The following is a 15,000-nucleotide window of genomic DNA, read 5'->3' on the forward strand; positions in this document are numbered from 1 at the left end:
ATAAAAAATGCTTACTGTCTTTAATAATTTTAATGTTACAATGTATCAATATTATTTAGTTTCACAACTAGGAAAATTTTAAGCAGATTCTTTAAGAAAAACAATACAAAAATGAAAACTACTTCTGGAAGTATCCACTATGGCATCTATGGTAACCTTAAAGTAAAGAAATAAAGGAAAGATACCTGGAATTTCACTGAAAGTCTCTCCAAGGACGGACACATGGAAAGGCAGATCTTGTTCTTTCAGCTTCATCAGGACTTTAAAGAAAGTTTCAGGATCTTTGTCATGTTCCCTTAAAATAAACAGAATCTATCTCAGCATTGTCTGCATTTGGTTGTGAAATTATGGGAGGTTTTTTTATTTATCAGAATGCTATTCCACTAAAATTGTACTTTTGGGGACTAAATTTATTCAAATAATTTCCCTCTTTGCTTCTCCTGCATGGCTGAACATTTTCCTCAATGCAGCACTTGGGGTCAAAACTCAGATTCTTCTCTATTTCTTCCCTGTCCTCAAACAACGCATTTACTCTTCAAATTATCAAATTGAAAGTGAGAAGGACTGAGCACCAACCTGAAGACAAAATCAGTTTAAAAAATGGGTAGGGAAAAAACCATCAGATTCTTCTCTATCACTTCCCTGTCCTCAAACAACGCATTTACTCTTCAAATTATCAAATTGAAAGTGAGAAGGACTGAGCACCAACCTGAAGACAAAATCAGTTTAAAAAATGGGTAGGGAAAAAAAAAGGTTTGAGATTATTTTTTCCCTGTCCAAAAAATATGTATACAACTTCCATTAATTTTTATTTTTTTTCAGGAGAAACAGGTTAAACAAAACTAAAAACTTCTCCTAAACATACAGGATTTCTTGAACTGGAATTTTAAGAATTCATGCTATACTCATTAAAAGCTTTTGATCCATTCAGTGCGTGAGGTAAAGAAAAGAATAAACTACCACGAGGCATTTTCTACCTTTAGATTTTTAAGGAGTTAACTGTAAATTAAATCAGAATATAAGAAACTTGTATTTATTTATAATTTCAGTTGAAGATAATATTAAAGATTTGTATGGGTCTGACACTCAATGACATGAAACACAGGTTATCTAAAAATAAATTAACTCCCCAATTTTCCAGTCTATCTTCTTTACTAGCACAGAATGAAAGGTTCAAAATGTACCACAAATGATTTAAAATTCCCAAATTCCTTAAGTTATATTAAAAATGGAATGAGATAATTTCCTCATTCTAAGGTGAATATTATATCTTGCATTAATTACTCTGCTTTAAATTATTGTATTTCAACAGATGTGCACCATATGCCTTTAAAATATTTTGGTTTTATTTATTATTTAGAAAATTCCACCGTTTTCCTTCCTGTATTAAGGGAAAAATCTATATCTCAGCGGTCCTAGTGTCTTTCTTCACAGAGTAATTTTGTAGAATGAAATCTGTAGGTCTCTCACACTAGTATATGAAAGATTAATAATTATATCATTCAGGAAATCTGAAGCCAAATGACATCTGCAGCTCTACACATGTTAATTTCTCATTCAGTCAATATTTTTAGTTTAGGGAATTAAAATAAATTAATCTTATAATTAATGTGACTTCCCTAGACTGAGAAACCTCCAGGAATTGTGGACTTTTCAGAATTAGTCATATTTTCTTAAAATAAAACCAGACAATAATTGCTTTAAGAAGTCCTCCATCCCCCCAATTTGTTTTGTTCCCAATAATAAGTAGGAATGCAACTGCACAGGCCTTGTAATTTGTTTCACATCTGTGAACCAGGAGTTTTCACAGCAATTCCAGAAACCCAAGTGGATGCAAGCACTGGTTTGGAGAGTGGATTTCTCCCAGTTGCAAAGATCTCAAATCTTTGACTATTAGTTTGCTGCATCCTCATGCTTAAAAGAGCCACCTGTTTCTGGTAGGTAACTTCTGTGCAGAAACTTTTGCCAGTATTGAGCTCCCTCCAAATGCCCAGCACGAAGAGCCAACAGGAGATTGCATGGATTCGGATTTGGCTGGAAGAGAACATCCCCGTTACGAATGCTTGCAAGGAAAACTTCTATGACGCTGGGAGTTGCTGTAATTCATGACAGAACTTCCCCTGAGCCTCGGTTTCCCCTGGTCAGGCTTCTGTGTGTGCTTTGTGAGCAGTGCCACGAGCCCACACTGGCTCAGCTCATCCCGGCGGACCGGCGCGTCCCCGCGCGCGGAGCCGACAGACTCGACAGCCACGACGCTGACAGGGATCTTTCCAAGCTCTTCACAGCCCCGCTATCAGCTTTGCAGTCACAAAAAGTCCTTCCAGCAAAGGATATGCTTTCCCTCTCGCTTTCCAGAAGAGACCAGGGGTCCCAGAGGCAGCCAAAAGTGGAGGATGCTGTTGGAGCCACATTGTCAAGGAGCTGGCAGGAGAACACGGAGCCTTACAGCTCGGCGAAGCCACATAAGCTGCACATATTTAGGAAAACTGATAGGAATTGGAAGTTGCAGCTTTGTTTAATAGGTGGGGAAGAACAGAAGGAAAATTTGGCACCCAGAAGGAATGCTGAAAGGGGAAACGTTTCCTCTGCACTGGAGCCTTTCTTGCGGGTTTTCTGCTGTAGGTGATCCTCCTTCCATCCCCTGGTATAAAATGTTTCCCTTTTAGGTGACACTCCCAGATTTTAATGACACAGTTTGTGAATCTTGTAGCTTTTCTTGTCTGGGAGCTCATCTTAAGTGACTTTATTAGTTCCTGCGACTTCTCCACACCACAAGCATTTTATTTTCATTAAAGACCTCCAGAAACCTCCTGGCCCGTGCACCTACAGACTGCAGTGCATTATTATTCTTGCAGAATACTGAAGGTATTAGCTGCTCCTGGTAGAAACAAATAAACAGCACAAGATCACCTCTTCGCTGCATCAAAAAGGAGAGAGCTCTGTTTCTTGGCTGACATGGAAAAAATCATATACAATCCAGTCTGCCTTACTCAGCAACAACTGCTAAACACACCAGATTGCCATAGCAGTGATCATGGAAAAAGATGAACACAATATGGAATGTCTGTTCTGTAAAGATCTGCTCAAAATGATGTGCACTTTTGGCTGCATCTGTTGCATTTTTGAGCTTTATTAAACAGTATTAATTATATATACTCCATTTCCTGAAGAAGAACTGCAAAACAGTATAAAAGCCTGATATTAAAATGCAAAGTTTTCTTTTAAGATATTATGTTTGGGGAAAAATCAATATAATGTGACTCCAGGGTCTGGCTTTGTTGTTTAGTTGAGGTATTTTAAATACTTTTGTATTTTCACTTGATTTGATATGCATCTGGTAAAGGAAAAATAAGAACTAGGCATGGTATGAAGATGCTCTAAATTTCATCCTAAGAGCATGAAAACATCAGAATGACCAAACTACAGATGTAATGCCACAAAACAGGCACAGACAAACACCACACCTGTGCTCAGATTTGAGAGCCCTGCCTTGGAGACATTCAATCTCCATATTCAAATACCACACAGCTCTCATTGTTATCCAGGAGTTTTTATTATTGACTCTAACCCACAATTTAAGAGAGGCATCTGAAATCTCTCTTAAGGACTGGCTGAGGTTCAGTGATCTGGCTAGAGGATGTGGCCCAGGGTTCATCCTTCTTCCTTTATAATATGATATAAAACTTTTCCCTGAACAGGGAATGGGAGTGTGGTGGGAACACCACCACTACTGAGCTTCCATTATTGTCTCTGCCTTAGATTTTCTGCTCATAAAAGGGGTGTGACAATATTATTTTTTTTTCACCACAGAAGGATGCTGTCAGGATTAATTGATGACTTGACATCCCACTTTTCAGCCTAGAGTAATTTTAAAAATCAACCTCATAGCACGATGATGCTCCTCTATACAATCAAAGTCAACATTCTCCAAAACACCCTTCTGCTCTTCAGGGATTTTGGAAATTCAGCCTGAGCCCTTAAGCCTTACCTATTGCTGGGACTGGAAGCAGAGTACATGGAGACCACCTAAACTGGAGTTATTGTCACCCACACCCCTAACCAGTGATGTGAAACACATTATTAAAAAAAAGAAAAACACATTATTAAAAAAAAAAAAAAAGAAAAAAAAGCAGAACTTGGCCCTTTACATTATTCAATGAATATTCATCTCTTGAATTTGGGTGAAATTCAGTAAGAAACCCATATGGTCTTCTCTGACTTCAGTTTAATTTTTTAAGTATATGTAAACTTATCCTACATGGTGATAATCACAGTTATTTAGGATTTGGAGGAAGGCACATCTAGCAATGCAATTAGGAAGTGGAAGAATTGTGGAAAAGCAGAAGGACTTGTTCAAAGGGGGAAAAATAAATGCAGTCTATTAAAAATACATATTAAAATCTAGGGTTAATGAATTTATCAGTTAAAAAAAGGTGCAAAACCAGGGGAAAAAGTCTTAATATTTGAGAAAATACTCCACAAATATCATGTAATGCTTGTGAAAGCCACAGCCTGTGGTGACATCACTGTGAATGACAAAAACATTTGGGCTGGAAAAGACTTTGAAGACCATTGAGTCCCACCATTAAGGTGCTACACATTCTGAAAGGGTTACAAAAGCAATATCAAAAGGGTTGATCTGAATCTTAGAACATTTAGCCCATGCTATAGGAGAAAATTTTCTCCCATGAAAATGCGAGATTTTCAGCGGGAACAATCCCAAATTTTGCAGGCACAATTTGTATTTCACTTTGTACAGAGCCTTAAATCCAAGGAGTTCATAGTGGCTGCAGCTCCTTCTGCCTCCCATTCCCCAAAACCACCTTCACATAGGAAGGGCAAAGGTGGGAAATGGCACAAAATCCTCAGAAGTTGAAGCAAGACTTTAATTTTATATTTTTAAAAAATTGTTAGGACATATAGCAAAAAGTAAAAAATGGATTTCTGCCTGGCTACAATGATTGCTAGAAAATAGCTGATAAAATAGGCCACTGAAGGAAGAATCACTCATTATTGATGAAGCTGGGCAGCAATCGTGGAGACCTAGGACTGGTGAACCAAGAGACATCCTAGGAGAAAAGAAGGGGACAAGGGACATCAGCCAAGAATGGCATGGCTGTAGCAGAGCACAGGGAACGTGTGACGGGCTGGGCAAGCCCATGAACACAGAATCAATAATTAAAAATAAAGGAAATTACGTTTCCAAGACACAGACCTTGACATGGATGACATTGACCCTTTTGTTTTGGGAAAGTGAAGTAATGAGGGGCAAGCCTGGCATCAAATACGGCAGAGGTACTGAGCAAAGCAAATCAAAGAGTGAAAAAAACACAAGAAGAGAAAAAAAAATATATAAAAAATATTCCTAGTACAACCAAAAAAGTATGGCATATCCAAACAGAGAGAGAAAGGAAAAATACAGGGTAAATAGAAGACCTACACACACCCTACAGAATTAAAACCAAGGCTCCACTTCATCCAAACTGGATCTAAAGAACAATATCAGGGATTTTTTCCCTCTATTATACTATGCACTGTATTGCACTTTGATATTTCACATTAAATCTTGAGCTCAGAAAAATTTGAATACAGGTTTATTATAATCAAATAATGTTAGAAAGTAGAGTGTGGCCATAAAAGATAAACCTGGCCTTCAAAACAGAGAATTGCAGAATTCTGGTCTTTTCCTGACACTGATTTCCCACAAGACAGCTCTGTCCAGGTTTCTCCATCTGCAAGATATGGTCTTAGAGGAGCTTTCATTTACAGAAATATGGTGAAAATCACAGTCAGTAAATACTTTAGTAGAATAATATTCTTCTTAAAGAAGAGGACTCATGTTACAAACCTATTCAATACATGAAATGTAATACATTCCAGTATTTATTTTTACAGAGGACAGAAGACTTTCCTAAATCAAATGACTTTAATATACATTTTCTATGTTAAGATTATGAGGGGGGAAAAAAGGGGACAAAAAAAAATTAAAATCCTAACACCAAATTCTGGTAACAATGCTCATGATAAGTGCAAAAAAGGAAATGTTACTGCCAGGAAAGCACAATTAGAAAAGAAACGGGGAAAAAGAAATAACTATGAAAATGCAAACATGAAGGAAAAGTTAATTGCTTTCCATTTATTCATTTTATCACAGTATTTTTCCATCTTTTTACATTTCCAAGATGAGGTTGAGGTAGACTGTAAATATGTAGTTAAGTCCAGTGAGTTTTCTTTTTCAGCTGATCTGCTCTACAAAATGTCTTTGCTGTAATTGTGCCTCTAAACATTGTCTGGCATCATCAGCATCAAAAGTTACCACAATATTTAATACCCCCTCAGTTCACAGAAAATGGAGTCAAGTAGAAGAAAATATTTCTGCATGAAAAAGGACCCTACAGAATAAATTTTAGCTGGCAATTTGTAGGTCCTACAAGCAAAAAAGGGTCCTGATCCTTGCCTGTGCTTTCAGAACACCTCTGCAAGCCAAGGAATTAAAAAATGGCACTGGAGAGGCAAAAAGCAGCCAAACTGTACTGGCAAATACAGTGTTTTATTTTCTATTAGAGCCCATGACGTATTTACAGTGAGCAGTGTGTATTTTACCCTCTGATTTGTTCAAATTGCTGGCCTGAGAAAAATGGGTGGCATTTTGCTTTACGCTGGAAAAGCATTTTCTCCTATCTCCCGTTATCTACAAGAGATTCATAATAAAAGAAACAAGAAAGAACCTTGGGAGTTTATTGTTTAGATTCTTCTTCTCCCCTCACAACTCATGAAGAAAAAACTCAAAATAAAATATTGCATGTCCCCTAACCAAAGAAATCTCAGGATCAGCATCAGTCATGGAGCCTCGTGCTTATTTCCTAAAGGGAGATTAAGCTTTGAAGACAAAGACCATCATTTGGTCTCAGTTACCTTGGTCTAAAAATCAATGCACTTTCATTCCAGTGCCTTTCATTTCTTTTACTCCAGCTTGGCCAGTCTGGCTGTTCCCAAGTAGAGGATTCAGATTATAAAAAACCAAAATCACTTTATTTCAATTTGCAGCAAAACCCTGTAAGTGCTACAGAGTACCCCAAAGAGTTTATTAAAAAAAACAAAAACAAAAACAAAAAAACCGCCTTCCTTTAGTGTTAAAAAGGTAACAGAACAAAAGGTTTTCCTGTTGTTAGGAGGTCATAAAATATCTGAGTGACCCTGACAGCCCGGATGACCATACACAACATATCCTACTGCAATTCAACTATAAAATACTGTAAAAAGTCATGCCATGGAAATCATAAGATGGTTACGAATATGGCAATAGTGGATAACAGTCTACTAAAGTTGTTCCTTGAAAGAGCAGAAAACATACAAAAATATAAATTTATATACAAAATACTACATAAAAGCTACATTACTACAGATTTTCATGGGAATGGTGATCCCACCCTGTGGCCCCTCTCTGATTTCTGTGATGGATTCACACAATCAAGCTACAAATACTTGAAACTCCACCAGATGCCCTGCTTGGGTCAAAAAGTACATCCTGCCCTTGATTGAGTAATACCCTGAGAGGAATTAGCTCAGGTACCCGAGATAACTCATCCTTTTGGGATCTCCAAGGAAGAAGCTTCCAACCAGGAACTTTCTTGGCACCAAGGCTTGAAACTCATTATTCAACAAGATTAAAGTAACTCCAAATCTCACTGCTTTCAGAATGAGGAATCAACTCAGTGCATTGAGTCAGGTTTGCACAAACATAGTCGAGAAAAAACAGCAATTAGAGGACACAGGGAGGGGGGAAAAAGCATGAAAATATGGGAAAAAGGAGAGCAGGGAGGAGAAGAAGGCAGAGAAGAGACTTGAACAGTTGTAGTGTGGTAAGAAGAGGAAACTAATTAAAAACAGTTTTGATGGAAGAAACACAACCCTCCTATTACTTGTGAAAATAGGGAGGAATATTAGATCACTTGCTTATGAAATATTTGATTTTTGTCTGTTGAAGGTTATTCCCGTACTTTAGTCCAGGGTGCTGTGACTTACAAAGGGGACTGGTGGCACCATCTGCTAAGTTTTCTGGGGACTTTGTATTACAAAACCTCTTCTGTCCTTGCCTATGATGTTTTCCAAAACTGAGACTTATCTTGGAATATAATCTTCTAGAAAAATCCTGCCTAAAGTTTTCCAGAACATAGGAAGAACAGATGAAAGAAAAGCACAAACAGAACATTACCTAGTAAAACTGCAAACTGTATCTTGGATATGTTCTAGAAGGTTCCTTGCAGAGAGAAGGATGGAGACAGAGAGAGGCTGAGGAACTAGAGAAGAGCGAGATGCAAATTTGCTGCACAAGGCTATGTGTGAAGAGATGCCCAGGGAAATGAGCCTGGCCAAGACAGAAGGATGAGGTTCAAAAGGCCAAAACCTTTGATTTCTACTACATTCACCCAAAAGATTAGGTGAATGGAGTAGAAAAGGATTGCTTTGAGAGGCATAGGTGAAAAAGCCTTGAGAGGACTCCTCAATCCCACCTGTTCACATGTGCTTCTGCTCAAAGCCTTGGGTTTCACAACTATACCGGAGGAAAAAAAATCCACCATAAAATGAATTTCCCATCCTGGGAAATGGGAGAACCAAGCTCACTGGAGCTGTTAGCGCAATCTGTGATGCATCTGTTCCAATCCTAAATATTCTTCAGCTGTCCAGGTGATGCAGTTGTGGTCTTACATTAACTCAAAATCAGTTTTTCAACCGTGGCTAAAGCATTTATTGTTAACAGGCTCTGGAGGATGGCACTGAAGTGGTTGCTTTGTGAGCATCTGGATAGCACAGAGGGAATCACAGCATCACAGAATCATGGAATGGTTTGGGTGGGAAGGGACTTTAAAGCTCATTTCATCCCAACACCCCTGCCATGGGCAAGGACACCCTCCACAAGACCATATTGCTCCAAACCCAATCCATCCTGGACCTGAAGGAAAGTTTCTCTGTGTAAAAATTGGTCTACAGAGCTTAAATACAGAAAAGAAAGTGGAGTGCTTAGTAGAAATGAAAGAACCAAGCATATTTGGGGAAGCAGTGAGTAAAAAAATAAGTTTCATTTTAATACGATTCTTTTTCAGCCTGTTAAGTTCTCCAGTATCAGAATGAAGCCTGCTAAAAGTTAGTAAATAAAGGCTTTCAGGAGAGCCATATTAAATCACTTATGACTTATCAAGTTAAAACTCCCACTCAGATATCTTAATAAAACTTTCAGAGAATATATTTAATTTTCCTGGAAATCAGAAGCCAATTACTAACTATGGTAGTTACTGTTGGCTACGCCACTGATCAGCTTCCTGTAAATAGAATATTTGCCAACAACTTGAATTAGTTCTATAAAGTTTCGGTTTCTGAAGGTCAAATAACTATGTAACTGCTTAATAAAGAAGCAAAGAAGTACCTCTAAATATCTCCAAGCTCTGATGGGCTTATATTCTGCTCCTTAGGTGAGGTATTAGCAAAGCTTATTTATTTTCATTTCCAAGGCTTTTATTTGCTCATTCCCTTGTGGTAAAGCTGATTTCCATGATGATTCCCTTCTTAATTTTAATACCCTTTTTACTCATCATATAGACATAAGAATTTTCCATAAAATAATGAAACCCTTCCAAAGGAAATTAAGACAACTAGGAGAGGAAAGTAAACTACAGCTTACTTCTTTTCCTTTTTTCCCTTTCCCAATTAATTGATCCACTGTCATATGCATATATGAAAGATTTTTTTTTAATGAAAATAAAATAAGGTTAATTAACATAAAAACCCTCACTCCTTGAGATGTTGAATTTTGTATTTTATCCATGCTGCCTTAAGTGCCTTGATTTCCCAGTAATGACCTAGTTCTCCTAATGAGTAACATTAACCCCTGGCTGTAGCTGTCCAGGACTTAATTGTCAACTGGAGCTGAAATAGGAGAGTTTGCCGATCAGCAGGTATGTGGTATATTAACTCATGTCATTTCAGACCCTAATAAATAAATCTGTTGCTAAGGCAACAGGAACATCAGCTGTATCACTTTTTTCTTCCCCCCTCCCTTTTTAAAGGAAACTGGCTTTCACACTGAGCTTTTAAAAAAAGGAAATTAACTACATGTAACCGTAATTAGAAGAAACATCGTTTCTCATCTCAGAAACATATCTACATTAATGAAAAAAGGCATTCAAAAAGAGGGCTGCTTTCTACTGTGACCAGGGTAACTGAAATTATTTCCCTAGACTGAGGGAATGAGATTTGAAGGATACATTTGAGTGGGAAGAGATCACAAAATATCTCAGCTCTTTGTATTTCTGAGATAGTTCTCCTCTCCTTCCGTACGCTGCTGATGCCAACGGAGCGAATGTTGGTTCAACAATTAATCAGGAGCCCAGGCAATTGAAACCAGGGGAGAAAAAACACCACACAAACCCAGACACCTTCACTGTCCTCTGTGGATCTTTCTGTAAGATGGGCAAACGTGCAATCTTTTTGGAAGCTAAAAGGTCAGATCCAGAGAATCATTTAGGTCTGAAAAGCCCTCAAGAGTCATTGAGCCCAGCTGTTCCCCCAGCACTGTCAAGGCCATCACTAACCCACGTCCCCAAGGGCCACAGACACACAGCTTTTAAATCCTTCCGGGGATGGGGACTCCACCACTGCCCTGGGCAGACTCTGCCAGAGCTTGACAGCCCTTTGGGTGAGGATTTTTTTTTTTCTAATCCTCCCTGGAACAACTTGAGGCTGTTTCCTCTTGTGGTGTCTCAGTGCCTCACAGGTGAATATCACAGCCCTCACTTAATTCCAGCCATTCTATCTCAGCATGAAGTGATTGTCTTAAAATTTTCCAAACTGTAGTTTTTTGTTTAGTTTGTGACTACAAAATGGTATTTCTGTCTCTAGTTACCCACATCTCAGTCAGAGAGCAGGTAGGAAGAAAATTAAGAGAGATACTCATAAGACCTGTTACTGCTCTTGGAACACTTACTTGAGGCTCTGCCTGTACTATAAACACAACAAACTACTCAAAATTCTATCTGGCTTCTCAGCTGAAGAATGCAAAGGTAACACAGAGGATCAAAATTAGAGATGTTTGCTCCTCTGGACTCTAAGCTGCCTATAGCCTTTTGAGAAAACATAATGTAAGAGAGAGGGAGAAATTGATGCTGAGATTTCCACTACAGCAGAACTTTCACACCTTCAGCACATGCTGGACTTTTCTACAAGCTCTTAAAAACAGTGATTAAGGAATAACACACCTTCCACTGGAAGGGCTCAGTGCCTCAAATTCCCTTGCTGCAGGAAGACATTTCAAGATTAGGCATCACTGAATGAACAACTAAAGAATGGGTACTTCCAAGCTGTCTTTCCATTTAAGGCTGAACTTCTCAAACTATTTCATTCACTTTCTTATTTGTTTGAGTCACCATACCTGGAGGAATTTTAAAAGCCATGTGGATCTGGCACCAGGGACATGGGTTAGTGGTGGGCTAGGCAAGGCTGAGGGAATGGTTGGACTCAGCGATCCTCAAGAGGTCTTTTCCAACCTAAATCATCCTGTGACTCTAGTATCTGCTCCCAAACTTAACCCCAGCTCGCATGAATGTGAAGCTAGACTATTTTCACATGTGGAAGAGGAAAAGGTATCAACTTCTACATGAATATCTCCACATGTTCATGGCAGAGGTTCATCCACCACGTGCCATCAGTGTCACTGCTCTGGTGAGTGCTGTTTTCTTTGGGAGTACTGGATGGCTTTCCTTAGATACTGCTAAAAACCTCCCATTTTGAATTTGTTATTTTACATCCTGTGGGCTTTTTATCCTATCTGGCACCTTCTAGTTAACACTGTATAAACACTTGTATTATAAGCCTTTGTCTTCAGTCTGCCTTGTTTATTCACCACATCTACTTGTTCTCTGCAGGCTGACCACAATGTTGAGGATGCCTGTTGAGCCTAACGGCATCTCTGGGTACTCAAATGTGATTTCTGGATGGATTTCTTTCCTGTTTTGCTGTCTTGCCACACCTGCATCTTGATGGGATAAGATGTGGTCCAAAATATTCAACAGCATGAGGAAAATACAAGGCACTGTATTGTCACTGTATTTCTACAGGAAATAGTTTTTAATTGAGAGTTCAAACAGTGACTACACAAATCTTGTATTGTGCTGCCAAGAGGAACAAGTTACTATTCAATATATGCGGTTTTAATATACACATATATAATAAGTTATATATTAATTATCTACTAATATGTATAAAATAAATACAAAATACTATTAAAAATACCTTTCCAGGCTCCAGAATTTGTGCTTGGCTTGCTGATGAAGAGCTGCCCCATCACAGAAGGCACAACACTTACTTCTTGTCCCCATCTGGGACAAGCCCATTCCAAGCACTTGCTCCTGAGTGAAGAGGACCAGCACCTCATGCTGGGCAGCCCCATGTTGGTACAGCACAGCCTGTCCTCCATGCACTCATTTCTTCATGATACTCTACATTAAAACCAGATAACTGGGCACAGAACTATCTCTGAACACACCGGTTTCCCTTAGACCAGAAATCTTCAGATAGTTTTTGCAATCTAGATTTGGGGTTTTTTTCCCCTCTGAATTTACTCATCATGAGTTCCACCACTGTTCCTCCTGCTCCTGTATCTCCTGCCCCACGCTCTTGTCACACACTGGTATGTTTGACACGAGATAATGGCCTTATCTGATCTTCCATGTGAACTGACAGCAGCTATTTGTTTGCATGTGTGTGTAAACTCTTGCAGATTCCCCATGTGATCTTTTATCACACCCATGCAATTATGGGAAGAATTGATTTCTGACAACTTTCTTTTATCAAATTTTTAACTGCTTAGATGATACAGAACACACAGGGAAAAAGTAAAAACATAAGCTTTGGGTGAATGAGAGGGAATAATGGATGCATAAATGCTGGTGGGGTAGTTTTGGGGGAGAGACAAGGATTATGCCACACTGGTCCTTGTCATCTTCCTAATACACTCATCCTTCACCAAATATCAGAGAATCAGGGAATGGTTTGGGTTTGAAGGGACATTAAAAACTATCTCCAAGCTCCCTGCCATAAGCAGGGACACCTCCCACTATCCAAGCCTCATCCAACTTGGCCTTGGACAATACTAGGGATGGGGCAGCCACAGCTTCTCTGGGCAACCTGTACCAGAGCCTCACCACCCTCACAGGGAATAATTTCTCCCCTCCACAGAACACACAAGGAAAAACTAAAAACATAAGCTGAGAGGGAATAATGGATGTATAAATGCTGCTGGGGTAGTTTTGGGGGAGAGACCAGGATTATGCCACACTGGTCCTTGTCATCTTCCTAATACACTCATCCTTCACCAAATATCAGAGAATCAGGGAATGGTTTGGGTTTGAAGGGACATTAAAAACTATCTCCAAGCTCCCTGCCATAAGCAGGGACACCTCCCACTATCCAAGCCTCATCCAACTTGGCCTTGGACAATACTAGGGATGGGGCAGCCACAGCTTCTCTGGGCAACCTGTACCAGAGCCTCACCACCCTCACAGGGAATAATTTCTCCCCTCTAACAGCCCTTCCTCACAGTAGACCTGTTCAATCCCCCTAAGCATCCTTATGGTCTCCTCTGGACTCACTCCAACATGTCCAGTATAGTTGGACAGGATGATTTATGGTTGGAATCAGTGACCTTAGAAGTATTTTCCAACCTAAAGTATTCTATGATTCTAAATAGACATTTTATCACACCGCAATGGAAACCTGTGGGACACCACAAAGTTCTGATCAAATGTTGGAAGCTTGTCCAGCAATCACCAGAATTTTGCTCTCTGTATCAAAGCCTATTTACACAAAGGGAAGGGTAATTCCTTGGCATAGGCCTTGTCAGCTCAGAAACCCTTCCTTGCCTTTTATCCACATCCTTGGCCTAAGCCATTCCTGCTAGCAGGGCCTTGCTACAGGTATCTATTAGAAAACATTAAGGCCTGGTGAGGAGGGAGAAAACAAATTACTCTGTGGAGAACCTCGTGACTCTGCTAAAATGCTGTCAGTAATTTATTTATCTGCTCTGGGCAGAGGTGGCACACTGCAATCCTTGCCAGGCTAGAGCTCAAGGGGATGGAGAGGAAGGGCAGGGGTGCATCAGAGCACCTCTTCTCATGCAGAGACATTTTAACACCACTTCAAAGTGACAGCATGTCTGCTACAGAATGGCACCTTGGATTTGGATGTGGTTCCAAGTGGGCAGTGGAAGAAGTGTTGGGGCTGATGCCATATTTCAGGGTGCTGGCTGTCCCTGCTACACCCCAACACAATGAGGTCACCATCACTTCAGTTAGGGAGGCTTTCTCTAACAGCAGCACAGCTTCACAAAGGTTATTTAGCCAAAGGTCTTTTGTGTTAGGTGAAGGGGGAACACAGGAACACAGAAAAAAAAAAATAAAAAATTCTTTCTTTCCTACTTGTTCTTTTTTTTTCACCCCCCAAAATGAAAACCACATGTAAATCATCATGGTAGACAATGGTCATTAAGCATTATTGTATAGGACAATATCTGCGAGCGCTTGGTGCTGGAAGGCAAGCAGGATCCCACTGCCAATGTTTGACACACAAAAACCCCCTCACACATTACAACACTTGGCTAAAATTAGTGCTCTTCACGGAGAGCCTCAGCTAGGCCCAAGAAGGGGATGCTTTTAACTGCTGATGCCTGAATAAGGCACACAATCCCTTTGCCTCTAAAAAGGCAATGAGTGCTTATTTTTGGCTACTCTGACTGGCAAAGGGGCTGCTCCAGCCCCTTGTTTTCACCTGTGCCTGGGCTGTGGGCTGAGGATGCTCGCCTGTTCAGCAAATGCTAGCCCAGTGTCTTAATTTTCTAATTCATATTCATCAATTAAAAATAAACCGTCCCTTTTGATGAATGAATTTGCATAAACCAGTTGCTAAAGCATCCTAACACTAAAGGGTAGGAGTTCAGCCTGGAAGATTTGC

At 39.6% G+C, this 15,000-nt stretch overlaps 1 protein-coding gene across 16 annotated transcripts in view; it reads right to left on the reverse strand.

The window, feature by feature from the left end:
* Positions 1-15,000, reverse strand: part of GTDC1 (glycosyltransferase like domain containing 1) — a 200,190-nt gene that overhangs the window by 45,641 nt on the left and 139,549 nt on the right. For 14 of the 16 annotated variants that reach the window (XR_005627468.1, XR_005627498.1, XM_039708943.1 and 11 more), the window contains one exon: positions 186-295. The exons of the other annotated variants lie outside the window; for them this stretch is intronic. Coding sequence is in view for 12 of the 14 variants with exons in the window: in XM_039708943.1 (XP_039564877.1) it covers positions 186-295 (110 nt within the window). In the remaining 2 variants the exon portion in view is untranslated. The remainder of the gene's footprint in view (positions 1-185; positions 296-15,000) is intronic. 16 annotated transcript variants of the gene reach the window in all.

The sequence above is a fragment of the Passer montanus genome, unplaced genomic scaffold (assembly GCF_014805655.1).
Source record: "Passer montanus isolate IOZ18808 unplaced genomic scaffold, ASM1480565v1 scaffold1, whole genome shotgun sequence".
Lineage (NCBI taxonomy): Eukaryota > Metazoa > Chordata > Aves > Passeriformes > Passeridae > Passer > Passer montanus.